The sequence below is a fragment of the Symphodus melops genome (assembly GCF_947650265.1).
Source record: "Symphodus melops genome assembly, chromosome: 15".
In the NCBI taxonomy this organism is placed as follows: domain Eukaryota; kingdom Metazoa; phylum Chordata; class Actinopteri; order Labriformes; family Labridae; genus Symphodus; species Symphodus melops.
The window spans coordinates 15,393,199-15,411,131 of NC_136705.1; the positions used below are offsets into that span (position 1 = coordinate 15,393,199).

A 17,933-nucleotide genomic window follows, 5' to 3' on the forward strand; every position below is an offset into this window, starting at 1 on the left:
AAACAAACAAACAAAAAAAAAACCCATCTGCACCATCCAACATGTGCAAGTAGCTTTTACCACCAAATGCTGCACATAGAAACATTTCTTCCAACCTCTATCTAAAGCCTCTGCATGAATCCATCAGCGTCTGTCTCCAACCTGTGCCTAAATCTCAAGCCTGAGCCAAAAAAAAAAAAAAAAAGCAGCCTCTACCTCAACTTACGCAAAGTCAAAATCAGCTGCCCACAACCCAAGCCGCTACCAGAAACCTGTAGCCACCTTCACCTGCAGTTTGAAGCTGACAGCTATGGCAAATGCCTCCAATTCGAACCTCATATCAAGAGAAAATGACGCCACTACTCGGCTCCAGTATGATGACAATGACTCCACTCCTGGACAATATGGCCGGGTGGTTCTGTCAGGCCCTGCATTTTCAGGCTATATTCCTCCCAGCAGCTGCCCCGTGTTCCAGTCGACCTGCTCCCTCCCCACAGCATTCCCTACTCTATCCACCATTTCATCTAAATAAAAGAAAGCCAAAGACAAAATACAAATATTAAAGTTTCCCTTTATCATGTCAGGATGTGATGTAAATCTAGCAGAAGAAAACATAAAAAAGATATAGTCCAAAGCATCTTAAGTGCTGAGGTTTAAACTTTTTTAAACTGATTTAACACCGGACAGTAACGGCACATTTTCAACACAGATAAGATCAACAAAAATAAACATGTTCATAGTTTGACAAACCATACGTCGGTGGACAGTTTTTATGGGCAATGATCCCGATATGTCTATGTGTGTGTGTGTGTGTGTGTGTGTGTGTGTGTGTGTTTATGCGCGTGTGTGTTGAGTTCATTTCTCCGCGTCTCCTCTCAGACCTGATGGTAGCTGGTGTTGCAGAGTGTGTTGCATTTATGATTAAAACAGGAACAAATTTAAGAAACAGCTGAGCTTGAAGTTAGCTGTTATTGACTTTAAAATAGTTTAAAATCCCAACGGAGACACTTAGAAGCATTCACACAGGAGGGTCAGAGTCTGATCCATAGATGACTGGTCTGGAACATGGTACAGTCTTATTGTACAACAGTAAAGAGTTAAGAACAGGTGTGATAGTCACGTCTCCGTCTGAAATATCAAACAGGTAGGTAGGCTGTGTGTGAAGGGGGAGAGGAGGGGAGGGGAGGGGGGGGTAAAGGGTACAGTTGATTCTCTGTGGCGTTTCCTCTTTAGTTCCCATTCAATCCTCTAGAACAGCTGAATCATCGACTCCCGAGACTTGCCTACTCCGATCCATTTAACTGAGGAAAAAGAAAACAAGAAAGTAGAGTTCTTGATTTTTAGCGACAGATTTCAATCTGCTAAAATCTGGGTCTCAGTTTGTAGTAAAGTCCTTTGGCTAAACCAGTTAAGGACCACTTCTCTAAACAGATTAAATGCCCCATATCACTAATTCACCACTCCTCAAAGTGGTGCGTGCATATGACATAGATTAGCGTTAGCGCACAAGTTAGTTGGCCAAAGAAGAAGATGAAAGTGGGATAGAGACATGCTGTGGGATAATGTTAGACAGCATTGAAATGTAGTTAAGAGTCAGTGTGAAACTGACACCAAATCTCAGTGAACACATTTATCCTGCACTTCACATGTCGAGAGGCATTTTAAATTCTACAGCTAAACAGGTATCGTGATGTAAAATCATATTAGTGTTTTGTTATCAATTATTGCACAATCGCTGTATCATGCATTATCGTTATAAGGGGCCACAGGTCACATACTTTATCATTTCTTATCGTGGTTACAATCAGTGTCACTTTATCACTATCACTTCATGGTTAGTACTCTCATTAGACTGTTTGAAATATGATACCTGTCCTGTTTGAACAGAAGATAAACAGCATGTATGCAAATGAGGTGCTGATAAAGTTCCTTTGTCGTCCAGCAGAGGACACTATCAACATGTGATCAGGACTGTGTGGAAGTGTTTTGGAGTCGCATTGATATATGGGAACTCCCTGTGATGACAGTTTGTTAATCAGGGGGCTTTATGTTACTGATCAGGTCTGCTTTTGGACCTGGTTGATTTTACTTCGGTCTATTTCCACCATAACTGACTAGTATTATTTTTAATATCAGAATAAAATTTGTTTCCATTTCCGTAGTACAATGGCAAGGCAGGCACACCCTGAAAAGTGCTTGTGACTCTATAGCACTTAAGTTTAATTAAAATGAACATTTTCTTTAATGTGTCTACTTTGTATCTAACCCTGTGTGTGTGTGTGTGCGTGTGTGTGTGTGTGTGTGTGTGCGCGTGTGTACGCGTGTATAGTATCATACCAGGAACCCCCACATGCTCCTCAATGAAAAGGACATATTTCTGAGCATTTTCTGGCAGCTCCTCAAAAGTCCTTGCAGCCGATGTGTCACTCTTCCAGCCTGGCAGCGTCTCATACTGGACCTCCACACGATGCAAAACCTCCTGATTGGCTGGCACACAATCAACAAGACAAGGGTTTGGGATATGAGAGGGAAGTAATATTACACCATTGCTTCACATGAGACAGTGATCACACAGCTATGACAGCAGATCAATATGTCTCTGCATTGAAATGGATTTTTTAAAACCTTTAAATATGTGCTGACTCACCTGGAAAGTGAGGTATAGTTTGGTTGTCGACTTTGTATGCTACTCCCACTTTGATCTCTGCAAACATGTCAAGTATGTCCAGTTTGGTGAGGGCTAAACTAAGAGGGGACAGAAAAGTAAAAGAAAGTGTCCAATCACAGACAGCAGAGATTCTTACTGATAACATGAGAACAAATACAGCAAAAAACAACCATGCAAAACACCTGTTATTGTTTTTTGGTATCTTTAAAAAAGTAAACGAGACAAAAAATGAGACATGATCTGATAAGACAGATCAAATTTACTACACAAAAAAATACATAATGGTTTACATCAAAAATCTAAAACAAGTCTCCTGGGAGACTATACTGCAAATTATATACAACTATATGAATCCAAACAAGCACAAAGAACTCACGCAGTAAAGCCATTAATCATGTGTGCATATTTAATGAGCACCAGATCCAGCCAACCACATCGCCTCTTCCTGCCTGTGGTCACGCCCACTTCCTTCCCTCGGGTCTGAAGAAGCTCTCCGATGTCCTGAAGATCACAAGATCAGCAGAGTAACAAGAAGTTCAAGTTGGTGCTGTCAATCATCTGCATTTATATATTTAAATAATGCAGTCTCCTTGAGAAATTGTTGACAGTATGTGGTTAATGAATACCAACACGCTGTTTATGTTTATTACTCTGTAATGATTGGTGAATGTTACCGTGTGTGTACTCTTACATTGCTTTGCTCTGATGGGAAAGCTCCGATGCCCACTCTGGTGGTGTACGCTTTAACCACCCCATAAACTTCACCCACGTTCTGAGGCGGCATGCCGAGACCCGTACAAACCCCGCCCACTGTGCAGTTGGACGAAGTCACGAATGGGTACGTGCCTGCAAAGACGAGAGGAGTGAAAACTGAAATCAAGAATACAAAGACGAAGGAGAGAGTTTCTAGGGAGTGTGAGAGTATCATCATTTAATAATAATAATAAAAAAAAGTCTGCCAATAAGAGCACATAGCTGTGAGTAGTTCAGATTTACATCATAACCTGCTTGTACAGAAGTTCAGGGATGAATCGTGATAAGAGGTGAAAGTGACCCCAAACATAGATAACCCTGCACTTGACCTTTTTGGGGTATTCAAAAACTCAAAACAAATTCTTTGGTGTATCATTCTATTCTTGTCCTGCAATACTGAATAACCCGTATGGTTATAATACATGCATTATTTATTGTGAGAAACCTTACAATTCCCACCCCTACAAATAAAAAACATGACACAACCTGAATGTTCAATTAATTTGGTCAAAAACTCTCAAATACATAGCGCCGCTTGAATGTGACTCGAGGCTCACAAGCATTTGAAAAAGTTGCCTCCTGAAAAGAAAGAACCAAAATCAAAGCACTCAAAGCAGGTTGTAGTGGTGGTGGTGTCTTTTACAAAACTGTCCCCCAGGTGATAACCATTCGCACACTGACGTGAACAGTAAAACGGCTTCCTCTAAGAAATGTTAAAAATTGTGTGCTTCGGAAATTGTGTTTTAAAGTATTTCAGAAAACAAAAGGGGGATCAAGTTTCCAGGCCTAAATGCTGTAGGCTGCCCACATGCCAATCATCCCAGCGTTTAAAGAGAATGTTGTGTAATCAAAGCAGAACCAGGATTATAACTACAGCTGCCAGTGTGACCATCAGCAGTCTGTCCGCGCAAAGCGTTCTTTACTGAATACATTGATGTCTTTAATGGTTGATAAGCTCTTTACACGCGCAATGTTATTTTGTTGATATGTATAACTTTAAGGTTTGATGCCATAACTTCCATATGAAGAGTAGAAAAAGTTTCGAAAATGAGGTTGGTTGTTTTCAGTGAGCAGGTCACTCTGCCCTGATACCACAAGAGTGACGCATAGAGTTTGGATAACACATTATGATATCTACAAGATTAGCATGTCTGTCCTGTTATTATCCGAAATATAAAAAACTAAATTGTTACGCTATCAAACATCAACCGTCTGAGGATATTTCTGGACTGAATCATTACTTTCGGTCGGTTGACATACAGACTGCTGATACAGGATGCCGTCGTGCTCATGCACAGTCAGGTGGAATTAGGTGGGTTAACTGTGAGCGTGCACATCGAGCCTGGACGCGAGAGCATCTTAGAAGTTAGTAAACTTACCGCCGTCCCTAGTCTGAGCTCCAAGCAGCTTTTTGTAAAGAGCATCACAAAGCTTAAGGCAACTTCACTGGGTCACTGTAAATGCACTCAACAGTGCTCTGCAGTTAGAAAAAGCACTTATTCTCAGAGTAAGCACAAAGAATGTATTTGTACAGGACGACTGGAGAAAGAAACAAACAAAGTTAAAAGTTATGTTCGCTAAATGTGATACACGCGCAAGCTCACACTCAGCAGTCGACTTACCAAAGTCTATGTCCAGCAGAGCTGCGTTGGCTCCTTCCACCAGGATCTTCTTAGGAGGACCATGCAGAGCCTCGTACATGTAGTACACCCCGTCTCTCACCATGGGCTTGATCCGCTCCACGTAGTCCTGGAAGTCAAAATGTTACTACAAAGCTTCATGTTTCTAGCAACCTCCTGTTATTTTGTAGTTCTTCTAACCTTTAATTTGACCAGCTCTGCCTCTTTGTCGATCTCCAGAGTCGGGTATATAGACTTGTACTGCTGGGCTAATACTTTATACCTGGAACAGACAACATCAGTCAACACACACGCAGTTATTTCTTTCCTCTCAGTCATTCAAACCAACAACAAGGCTCAAATGTCAACATCTTTAATCATGGTGCAATTACATTGTCAACATGAGGCGGCTTCACATTCTTCTATTTTAAAAATGCATCAGGGATTTGTTTCACATCACTAAAACCCCGTAAAGACTTTACTATCGGCACAGACCTTTCAGAGAACTTTGTGAAGTCAGCCAAAAGGTCACATATCCTGAGGCCGCTGCGTGCTGCCTTTGCAGAGTACACGGGACCAATCCCCTTCTTTGTCGTCCCGAGGCTGGGAGGGACGACAAGTGAGGAGAGAGAGGGGAAGAAAAAAAACAGAAGTAGCATCAGCATGTAACGGCTTTTTTTTTTTTTTAAACAGTTGAAAGCGAATCATGTCTGTCTTCTCACTTTTCATCACACCACCAAATTACACAACATTTTTAGCAAGTTACTGATCTCTAATTTCAGTTTCAATTTGACCATGTGCAATTAAAACAGGTAACTATACAACATACTGTATATAAAAACATCATACATCCCTCAGCAAGTAAAGGACATATAACAGACAGCAATATATTGCACACGTCCCTCACACACACACCCCATAGTCAGAGGGTGCAGTGACACACACACACACACACACACACAATACCGTGTGTCAGCAAGGGATAGTCAAATCTTATTTGCAGAGGTAGACTGGCGTTTATAGTCTGCAAAATATCAGCTCGTGTTCAACAAAGTCATCTGGTCATTCCCCTATGTCATGAGCTTCAGGCATCAGTAAGTGTTGTGTTCAAGTGTTCTTACACTGGCAATCATATATAACTTCGTTTTACATAAGAGGGAAAAAAAAAATACAACAATAAACTAGTTAACCATTTACAGATGACACACTCAATATGTACCTGTAACTCGGCCTAAAAGAAGGAAGGTTTGTCTTAGCTGACTTTGGTTAGCATACTGTACATGCAAACTAAAGAATAGAAAAACCCAAAGCCTCTCTATGGGTTTAAAGTTTTATCATCAGCAACAGCCTATGTGGGATTATTGTACGAGTGAAAAGGTTGTATTTTTTTAGGCTGGTTAGCAGTGAAGGACACACACCCAATACAGACAACCATTAAAACAAGAATGCATTCAAACCTTTAAACTAAAAAAATACCAAGATAATAATAACTGTCAAAACTGAGATCAAACTGGCAGAGCGACTGAAGGCTCTGGAGCCCGTGGTGGACAGGCGTGAGGGTGGTGCAGTGAGTTGAATGGAAGAAGAAGACCTGCGTGTGGGTGGGTGTGATGATGTGCAGGAGTTCAAAGAGGTACAGAGGAGCAGGCCTTAAAAAGGTGAATTTTGAAGTTGATGCGAAATTTAACTGGGAGCCAATGAAGCTGCTGAAGGTAGGCCATGAGCTATGAATTATTTGAAGGAAACAGGCAAATCTATGTGTAATTAGACACCGAGCAGCCACATGTACTGTAGCTGATAAAGAATTCTCCTGTGAGGCTGGCAGTCGAATAAACCCTCTGACGAACAGATTGTCGAAGATTTTATTTGGGTAACGCAAAAGAAAGTTTCAACTTTTTGTTTAATGGAACTGAACAAAACTTTTCCATTATCGCAGCTTAAAATTCAGCAACTTATCACAGCAATCTACAAAGAGCTCATAACTCTGTCTTTTAGGCACCCTGTTGATGAGGCCCAACAGTGGTGGTTGCCAAATTGGAAATACAGGAAGAGCAGTATTCCTAAAACAACAAATATCCACAATTGTATGTGTTGGCGGTACAACACAGGGTTGTGTGTGTGTTGTTGGAATAAGGTATGATGATATATATGTAAATTATGGTAATAAGGGTCCTCTCATGTATAAACTATGCGTAAGTGTGTGTGCACATCAGCTATTTTCAGGTTTCTTACTTCTTGCCTGCTTGATCTTGTCTCTGCTGTTCCTGAATGTCATCAACTGCTTGGTGGAAGTCAAACACTGTAGAGGAGGGAGAGAGGGGACACTTTCACACACCTCAGAGAAAGCAGCACTCAGACATACATATCATGCATGGAAACTTTCACAGATTAAAATGAAGGGGTTGGTGAAAAGAAACTTACCAATATGTGCTCTGTCTGAGATGATCAACCTTTTTTCCCAGTCTTTGAGACCTACACACACACACACACACACACACACACACACACACACACACACACACACACACACACACACACACACACACACACACACACACACACACACACACACACACACACACACACACACACACACACACACACACACACACACACACACACACACACACACACACACACACACTCTTGAGCCTCCATAGAATAAAAACAAAGCTGAGTTTTTTACTTTTAGTGTTAAACAGTTTTTACCGTGTCCCTTGCGTTCGTTCTTTTCTGCTTCATCAAACAAGCCTGGGAGGTGGATCACTACACCGTTGCCTAAGACACAAAAAAGGAAAACTAAATAGTTGAAGGTCAGTCTTCAAACGTAAGAACATTAAGTCTTCTTAGAAGAATGATAACAGTCAAAAAGGGAAAGTTATTAACCGCAGGTATTGTAAATAATATGATACCAACACTGATTCAAGCCTCAGATTCCAGGAGCTCCTCGGTGACGACAATTTAGATTCTTTTTTAAACCTTTGATTGCTACAGGAATAATCTATAGTAATCTGCACATGTAGGTTCCTTGCATAGAGGTGGTGATCTGAACAATTCTAATCGAATCACCAAATAACCCAGTCCGTCAAAAGTTATGGAATCTCTGGTAAAAAAAAATATATACCGAGTCCACATCATAACCCAATTTCAGCTCAATTGATGAAAAATTTGATGTCATTGTGCTGCTGTATTTATAGATCTGTCAAGCTTTTGATACAGTTAATCCCTACCGTCTTTTTAAGAAATAATCTACTTTTGGTTTGGATGAAAGGTCATGTGCCTGGTTTCAGGATTACTTAATGTTTGACAAGTGTCTGGTAAAAAAAAAAAAAAAAGAGAAAAAAAAAGAGTTTGGTAAAAGTCCATTCTCAATACCAACAGTATGGGGATACTCCAGGGGTCAGTTCTAGGTCCACTGCTATTTAGCATGTACATCAATGAATGACACACCCAAGATCTGACCTGCCGTTGGCTATCAAATGTATGCTGATGACACGGTTATATACACATCTTGAAGATCTGCTAGGAAAGCTGCTACCCACCTTAATGACTGCTTGCACTCTGAGGCAAAATGGCTCGAGTCTTCTCAGTTAACATTAAACATTCATAAATGGTATGATGGTGGTATCAATATATCAATATGTTAAATAAAAGGAAAAAGAAACATCTTCAGTTAAAATATATCATGAGGCCATCAATGACGTTGATGATAACAAGTACTTATTAATTGTGCTTGACACACCTACGATTTGTTACACTCTACATTAGCACAGCACAGCCTTATATACATGCTATGATACTTTCACATCATACGGGATCAGTTCTTGGTCTCAAGCCTTTCAAACAGATCCTATCTCTATATAACCAGACAATTAAAAACATTTGACAAAAAAACCTGTAAAATGGCCCCATTGGTTACTTCAATCTTAATGTTTACATTTTTGCATGATCTGGCACTTTCTCCATTTGATGAATGTGCAACAAGGCGTCAGGATTCTAGTCCAGTCAACGCACACACTTCAGTGAGCGTTGCAGTCCTGTACGCAAAACCTTCACCTAACATAACAGACCTGTTGGAGTGGAATTCGGACACCTACATAACCCGTTCTCCTGACTTGTTTTGAAAGCTCCTTGAGCTCTCTATTAACGTTTAACAATTTGTAAAACTGCATTCTTTTTTAATGCCCTAACTTCGTAGAAAGCTCTCCAGCAAACTCTCAACACTGGAGTTCTTTTCTCTCTTTTAGAATGAAGGTTGGGTTTCGAGCCACTTTTTGAAAGCGTGTTTTAATTGATCTTAATTGTTTTTGTAATTGATAATAACTGTTATGGTATTTTATGTGTGTAATATTAAGGGTATTGGAAATTACCTGAAAACAGGCTCAAGGCTAACACTGATGGCAGGTTAAGCTTCGAGTGTTTTTTATAGTACTCTTAACATGAATAATAAGACATTGGAGGATTGCCATAAGGCGTGTAATATTCCTGCCTGTCAGAAATATGACAGCTGCAGCTGGACGGTGTAGTCAAAGAGGTTGGGGACCCCTGTGCTAGGCTATCACTACCCCATGATATACGAAACCAAATGAGGAAGACAATCATTCAAGCGTAGTGTGTGGTCGATTTCTCTTCAAACATTGCCACGGCTGCTTACTTGACTTTTGTGTTTATTCAAGACAGGCATTCTGGCTGATAAAATATCTTGACTCGATAAATGGCACTACTGGAGAAGCCACGCAAAAGATTACAATTCATCCTGAGCGGGACATAACACATGAACCAGACTTCATGGCAATCTTTCCAACATTTGATGAGACATTCAGTTTAGAAGAAAATAACTTGACTTGACTTAGTAGTGAAAAAGTCAGGGAACCAAAAAGTTAATAGGATTCACCATGTGTAAAAAAGAACTGTACGTACCCAGTTTATTGGCAATGTATGCAACAGTTGTTGAGATATTTCTGTCTGCACCAAAGAGGAAGACGGACTGACCAACTGATATGGCCACTCATAGAGCCAAGCTGGTAGGATGTCTATTAATATCTACATGCATGAAATACTGCATCATTAACGAAGATATGCTTATGCTTCTTATATTTTAATTAGGTCTATTTCATGAAATAATCCTTTCACAGCTTGTAATGAAACCTTGATTCATGATCTGCATGGAAATTCAGTGAATGATCGACCAACCAGCTGTCCTTTTTAAAATAATCTTAACACCTTCCATGGCAACAAAGGTCACAAGGTCAGACACAAAATTCTGCAAACATCTACTGATGAAAAGAAACATTATCTTCTGAGCTCAACGACTCAATTAATAAAAGAAATACATGTTATTTTTATCATCTCTCTTGATTTTTGGATTAAAAAAAACAAACCGAAAAAGGATCTACCATTACTATGGGTATGACACATGCAACGTGTACCAAACACCTTATTGTCACACTTGACGCACCTTTCATCAACTCTATATGATTGTCTGAGTGTGCACAATACGGCTAACGTCAATATATCCAAAAAAGAAACGTGGAAATGTCATCGTGTATTGACAGATCATACAGTGGTGCACGTTTAAGTATCATGTGTGGAGGTTTGAAAGGCTAAAAGATAGAGTAAGAAACCATTAGCTAATGAAGTTACTGCAGAGGAGTGGACGTGATGTGTAGTCTGGCTCTGAGTCAAGCTGATCACTCTCAGCACTGCTCTGTAGCATTCAACATGGAGGCTGTTACTCTGGCAAAGACGAAAGCCAGACTAAAAGTAGAGTTGATCTATTCATCAAGAAAATAGCTAAATGAGATGGCCTTGAAACAAGGGCCTGTGTTTAATTGTGTATGTGTGTGTGTGTGTGTGTGTGTGTGTGTGTGTGTGTGTGTGTGTGTGTGTGTGTGTGTGTGTGTGTGCGTGTGTGTGTGTGTGTGTGTGTGTGCGAAGTATGGCAGGAGTGTAAACTCTGTGTTTCTGCGTGTATGCGTTTTTGTGCGTTACACACCGATGAAGGCGGTGACCTTGGGGTTGATGATGCCGCTGGGGAGGAGGTGAAAGTCGTATTCTACTGAGTCTACCACCACTGTGTGTCCTGCGTTGTTTCCGCCCTGCAGAGAAAAGACAAACAGCCCAACATAATACAAAGTTTGAGCTGGAGGGCAGGCTGAATAGTTTGGCGAGTAGCAACAGGCATCACACATAAACCACTGTGTGTTGGTGTGTGCGCCCGTTGCTTGGAGATTCTTGCTCACTGTGCAGTCACATCTAAGGGAGGGGTCAACAGCATGCGTGAGCAAGGGACAAATGGACTGTTTGTACATTGGATTCAACATTATGTATATAATGTTTGTCTCTCCATAACATAAGTCCTGTTAAGACTTGAGCATGAATCAAGTCAGAACCAAAACCAGGACTGTCAATGGGCCTGGAGTATCTCAAAGGTATTTTCCTGAACCTTGATTGAACAAGTACTAAACGTTTGATAACTCCTTTTTTTTTTAACTGGACCAACTTCACTGGTTTCAGCCTGATGAGTTCCACCGCCATCAAGAGGAGGTGAACGTTAACGTGTGAAGCTTCATGGACAAGTATCCCTCACAAAAAGGCCACAAGAGAGGGAAAAAAAAACAATGTCAGCTTTTTAACTTGAAGTTCAGCAGAATCACTATAGTGAGTTTCTGTGTTGAGACGTTGATAAGATATGAATGGGACATCTGCAGACGTCTGCAATTTCTTGAGGTCAACTTCTGTATAATTAATCTGTACTTTTGGGATGTGCTGCTTGTGTGAAAGCAAACACGTGACATTTTCACCTTGACTTTACGCACACTTTTCCCCTGCCAGTCAATGTAGCACGTATGTAGGGCCAGCGTGTAAAAGCAGCAGGTAAATTATATTCAGCAGAATCCTGAATCACCGCTGCACTTCATAATAAACCTGTTTCATACTCTTTTCTGCTTTTTAGTTTATGGCCTGTGGCTCCTTTTCAACATGTCATTTCCCCACTCCCTCCTCATGATTTCCTACTCTATCTACTGTCCTGTCCAATAAAAGTAAAACATCCAAAATAAATCTAGAAAATATAGAATCAAAAGTGCCAAGAGGAAGCTGCTGGTGTTAGTGAACCAAGGAGGAGATGTATACTTTCAAAGTTGTTCACAAACGGTTACTCACAAAAGCCCCCTTTATTTGAACAGTAACAAATGTGTTATCTAACTTTATTACATTTTGTCTATTCAATATTTAATCCATTTATATATGAGGCTTCAGCTATGATGACAGAAAATCAAATGCAAGCAGACCAGAAAAATGAAAGCAGTTGCGTGCAGCAGCCTGCAAATGGACTGCTCTGATTGGTCGACCATGAAGAAAAACATTTTCAAATATGCAGGAGGAAGGGACGTGTTAAACAAAAACAATACGTGTTTACGGATCGAGGCACGCTCATGATATAGCCGGGCTGACGATGAAGAGAAAAACAAACTAGAACGAGGATATTACAATCTAAGCTGCTTAGCGTTTCACAGTCAGAGGTCACACTCTGCAGCTTTTACATAAAACAATATGACATAAGATGCTGTGAAAAGAACGCCAGCATCACATTCTCACTTCCTTCAGTGCAAACTCAACTTGAGCCTGTCTTGAGACAAAGATGTGATCCTATTGCTGTGGCCTGTGGGTATAAATCAAGCCCAGCATGTGCTTCGACCGCGCTGGGTTATTCCTGGCCACAGCAGCGGCCTGAAGGTGGAGAGGCGGCACAGATGGGGGGGTAGAAGCCTCTCCTTTTAAAGATACTTTTACGATTTACACCATCCCCCACAGAAGCTGACTCGGGTTCTCATGCAGTCCCCTGATAGGGCTCTAATTTGTGGAGGAGAAACGACATTTTGTGATGAATTATTGTCATTTGTTTTGTTATGCGTTACGTTCTCTTCGACTCTTCCTGTTTTCCCCCCCAATGTCTATCATAGTATACGTCTTTGAAGAAGTTAAGTATTGGCTCCTTATACAGTAAGGGTGGGAATCGCATCATGCAAAGTGATATCATATGATACAATGCACGATATGTAGCCACAATACAAAATATGACCATGAAACTGTGACTCTACGATAACTGATAAATTGCAAGAAACTCTTTTAACCACACTTTTAGGCAAATGATTCATTTTAGGAACAAAACGTCCCGAAAAAGGTAAAAAGCAGGATGAAAGTTTTTATTCAGCTTCACCTCTTATTATGCCTCATCTCTTCATGCCACTTCTTTCGGACTTTATTGCGCGGCCAGTTTCTTATTCTGGTCAATTTAAATTCTGTTCACATAACACTTGTTCATGTCGGGGCGTCACCCCGGCGATTCAAACTGCCATCTGTTTAAAGCGACAGTTTTTAATTCATAAAAATATCAGTAATTCAATCAAGACAGGAAAACAATAAAGTGCTGTATTAACATTTTATCCCACCCCTTGTTTCTGACATCTGTCAGTCGAGGATGTGTAAGAGTTAAACAAGGACGGAACAAAAGTATGAAACCTGTATGACAGGCTGCTAAAGGTTTCCCTTTTACCTCGTTCATCATAAAGTTACTAACGATGACTGAAAACAAGTTAAAGGTTGGTGTAAAATAGTGCACACATGATACCTGATATGGACCTGTGACCCGCTCCTGACCGAAGGTTAAAAACAGCTGTAATGCTCTGCTACTTTGGTTTAAAGGGAACACATGGGATACAATTTCAGCTGAAATAACTTTTATGCCAAGAGTTTAGATTATTTTCATAAAAGCACATAAGAAATAATGGAAACAGGTGCTGATTGATTTTCTTCTTTTAGCAGTTATTAAAAAAACAAATTGTTAAAGACTTGTTCGATGTCAGAAGTGAGGTTCAGATATGATTTTTTTTATTGAACGGGAGTGTTGTAAGTTTCTGTGCATGAGCAGAAACACCCTCCTGAGTAGGTTAAAGGTCTCAAGTCAGAGCCAACCACCTGCTCTTTTGAGGTGCTGTTGAACATGAAGCTGAGCGGACTGGTGTCGCTCTGTTCCAGTTGTCAGTCGGAAGGTGGATACAGAATTCTATAGGGCAGGTGTGTTTCTTCAATACATGACCTATAGAGTGTAAATGACTATAACAAATGTGTCCACAAAACCTCTTCAGTCAAAAAACAATAGTCTCTGTTTGAGCCAAGCCTTGGTTTCAGTTGTCATCTCCAAGGCAACAACTCCACATCAGTGTATGCTTGGTTGGTGTAGGGACCTCTAGCTCAATTCATATTATTTTTATAATAATAATAATTATTATAATAATAATAATTCATATTATTATTAAGTGTCTACTCTTGATCATGCATTTTACTACTAATACTATAATACAATACAACTCTGGAAAAAGAGCTCATCAACAGACTCTAAAGTTGTCCAGCTGATTACTGGAGACTTGCTTCATCAACTCGTTGTGTTGACTACAATGATGCTCATGGTAGCTTCCTTTTCTTTAGATTAACACTGTAAGATGTATTATTTTGAACCAGGGGTGAACAGAGTAAAAGAATATTGTACTCAAGTAAAAGTTCAGTTACTTTAAATAGATCTTAGTGAAGAAAAGGTCAAATGAATGGTCTCTAAAATACAAAGTGATTCATTATAATACCAGAACAGGTCAATTAAACTGTACGAGCCATCTGCGCTGTATAACGCGATATGTTATGTAATTCATCGTAGTGGCTGCAATCAGCTGATATGTTTCGTAGCACAAAGAAACCCTGAGCTTCATCTCCACAGCCTTCTTTCTTGCTGGTGAGGCTTGTTTTATAAAAAGATCAACACTATCTGCTCAGCATTTCAACACACACGACATAACGTATGCAGGGCACGCGGCCAGAGAGGGCTTTATTTTCACACGTGTCCTGCCATGGCTGCAGGAGCGACGTTGAGAGGCTCAGAAGACTCCGCGTGTCACTTTGCTGTCAACAGCAACAACTTCTAGTCGTCTGAACACAACGGAGCGACAGGACGGATAAACAACGCTCCCTGCCTCCTTCAATAAGAGACGCTCATCCTCAGTCTGGAATGGCTGAAATCTGCAAGAGTTTGATTTTTTTGCTGGAAAAATACTTTCAGAGTTTATTTCATTAGACTTATCAATAGTCTCATCAAAAGGGCTGGGCAACAAAACTACGCAGGAAAATGCGGCAAAATCTTTACGTTGATAACAATTAAAAACTTTTTTTTTTCCCCATAAGAGAAAAAACAAACACAGCCAAAACTTCTCAGGTATAAATGAGGTTCGGTTACAATGCTGAAGTGTCAGCTACAAAAGCCTTACAGTGGCAATTCATAGCAAGTCATTGTGACTTCATTCACCATCTTGCCTCATTTTCTTACATGACTTTTTGAGAGCCGACTCTGAAACAGGAAAAGTGTAAACGGACACTACAGAGAGCGGTTTAGCTTTTCACCCAAAGTAGGAAGTACTTCTCTTCACATTGTTGTGTTGCTAACACAAAAAAACAAACTCAGCTGAGTTTTTGAATACGTGTTCTGCTGCCAGGACAGCCGAATATTTACAAAACACATTATTAAAGTCCAGACAGACAGGTTGAATAAAGACACCAGAGACAGGTGCTACAAAAATAACAACAAGCTCTCTTGTGTTTTAAGTATGTGTTACAACTGAAGTTTTTTTTATTTTTTTTCCCTTTTTTCAAATGTGAGACTTTTTAGGCTCCATCCTCCCTCTAATGCCTTCACTCAGTGCGATATCTACTCCTGATCATGGAGCTCAGGGACACAACACTCTCAATCGAAGTGGGCCAAAAGCACTCGTGACATTTGAGAGTCTTCTAACCTGTTTTGCAAACCACTGTGCATGCAAATAAAACACAAAAGCACCTTTCAGGAGCTGAAACCTGCTGCTGATCAAGTCCAGAATTAAGTGAAGGGGGGGGGTCACATGATCAACGTGATTACGGAACTTTTTTTTAATGTAAAAAAAGAGTGTGTAACACCTTTATATCCTTAGTCTAAGTGCACACATACAGCACCTATCAATGACCACGCTATTGCCACACACACACCTCAAATGCCATGTAAGATTGTACAAGTAACATCTGCCTGACTGAAATATTTTCAACATTATAAGTTGTCTTGTTCGGCCCCTTCTCCCGTCCTATTCTCTTAAAGGATCTTCACAAACTTAGCATCATTATGACAACAGAGAAGATCATAATAAAAGGCAGCTTTCTTAAACACAACAACTTCTTTGTGAACAGAAAGTGATATTATAATATTAACTTATTATTTTATTATTTGCAAACAAACATCCACTTGTCTTTGACTCTCAGTTGAATATGCGGCAGGCAGTGGTGAGAGTAAACAAAAGGGGGTTTTTCCTTATTTTCTAAATGACTTCTTTATGTTAAAAACAAAGTCAAAGACACATAACAGTCAGGCTCGAGGTGTTTCAGTTAAATTCAGCAGCAGGCATGCAGGAATTGGAGGACAGAAGTTCGCATGGAAAAAAAAAAACTTTGAACGCAAAAAGTTAAATAATCAGATGATTAGAAAGAAAGGATCACAAATTAAACTAGATTGGCGAAATCTGGTGTTTAAATGGTCATAATTAAACTAATCTTGTTGATAGTTTATGTTTAACTTATTCATGCATTCTTATTTTCAGTGATGCGTTCAAGACCAACGACGCATCATCTCTCTGTAATTCAAATAATCATTAAAAGCCTCTCAGTCTGCAGCCAACACCGTTACCTCTACTGATAAGTTTGCCGGCGTGTCTTTCACGCACTGACGGAGCCAACACAGGTGAAGCACCTGGTGGTCACTTCAGTGAGCACGCGCTCTGGTTTCGTTGTCATGTGCGCGCGACAGGAGACAATTTATCACATCATTAAATGTGTCTGAGGGGCTAAGCAGCAGCAGTAGCAGCAGCTAGCAGGAATTCAAGGTGACATTAGCGAAACACTTGATACACATGTACTGAGGTGTTGGTAAGCTAGCAAACAGCCGTCAGGATGCTTTTAGAGTTAACACATGTAAACTAGCTTCATCTGCAGTGGACGCAGGGACGAGTGGATGCAACATGCTGTGCTACACCAACCTGACATCTGCAGACCATATCGGCGTCTTGTGCCAGAAGATCCACAACTTTTCCTTTCCCCTCGTCGCCCCACTGAGCCCCGAGCACCACGGTCACCGTGTTGCCAACAGGCGGTATGGGAGCTCGTTTTGTCGGGCTGTCGCTGCCGTTTCGGGGGGCCGCGGCACCGGCGGCTTCCTGACTCCCACTGTCCGACATTTCCGCTGGGTCGCTGCCGCTGACTTACACTTCAGCGCCCTTTCGCACCGGGCTGCTGCGATGCTGCATCAAAGATCGTTGAGAGGACTGAAGGGATTCCCTCCACGGTGACGTTCAAGACGTCTTGCACATGCGCAAAAGTGTCTCCAATGACAGTTTACACTCCTACATGTGAACTGAAACAGCTTGAAAGAGCTGCAAAGCGAGGACTCCCTCAAATATGAAACGTGCTCTATAGAAGATAATAAAACTGAATTTAACCCTATTGCTTTTTGGTCATCTCATTGTATGGGATTCAACCACAGGAGTCAAACAAACATGTTTTTTTTTCTATTCGGTAAGAGGTGCGTCATCTTGATGCTATTACTATCTCTGAAGACACTCCCACTATTCTGGAGGTGTGTTCAATAAATTACTTAATAAATTAACTTTTTGCACATTTAAATATGGAAACACTTACACAGAGTCCCTTTGCACGTGTTGTTTTTTTCCTCACTTATACAATTGACTAACTTCAACTGTTAAATAAAATTAAATCTGGTGAAGTTTCTAAACAGTTACATCTTTCCTCAAAATCTCTTTAATGGATGTAAAAAAGAAAGATCTGCACAC

At 40.5% G+C, this 17,933-nt stretch overlaps 1 protein-coding gene across 1 annotated transcript; it reads right to left on the bottom strand.

The window, feature by feature from the left end:
• Positions 1 to 530: 530 nt before the first annotated feature.
• adss2 (adenylosuccinate synthase 2) lies at positions 531 to 17,528 on the bottom strand. The gene is made up of 13 exons (XM_079363534.1): positions 17,124 to 17,528; positions 11,015 to 11,117; positions 7,729 to 7,797; positions 7,441 to 7,491; positions 7,252 to 7,318; positions 5,515 to 5,622; positions 5,221 to 5,302; positions 5,023 to 5,149; positions 3,339 to 3,493; positions 3,024 to 3,148; positions 2,627 to 2,724; positions 2,317 to 2,466; positions 531 to 1,280 (listed from the first exon to the last, which is right to left on the bottom strand). Exons 1-13 carry the CDS (start codon positions 17,319 to 17,321, stop codon positions 1,228 to 1,230), a joined length of 1,386 nt encoding a protein of 461 aa, XP_079219660.1. The 5' UTR covers positions 17,322 to 17,528; the 3' UTR covers positions 531 to 1,227.
• Positions 17,529 to 17,933: the final 405 nt, after the last annotated feature.

Bases quoted from the DNA above. Each gene is read 5' to 3' on its own strand.
- adss2 (XM_079363534.1), bottom strand. From the start codon at position 17,321: ATGTCGGACAGTGGGAGTCAGGAAGCCGCCGGTGCCGCGGCCCCCCGA. The intron at 7,492-7,728 runs GTAAAAACTGTT...GTGTGTGTGTAG, and splicing joins GAACGAACGCAAGGGACACG to GTCTCAAAGACTGGGAAAAA. The intron at 2,467-2,626 runs GTGAGTCAGCAC...ATTGTGTGCCAG, and splicing joins AACTATACCTCACTTTCCAG to CCAATCAGGAGGTTTTGCAT.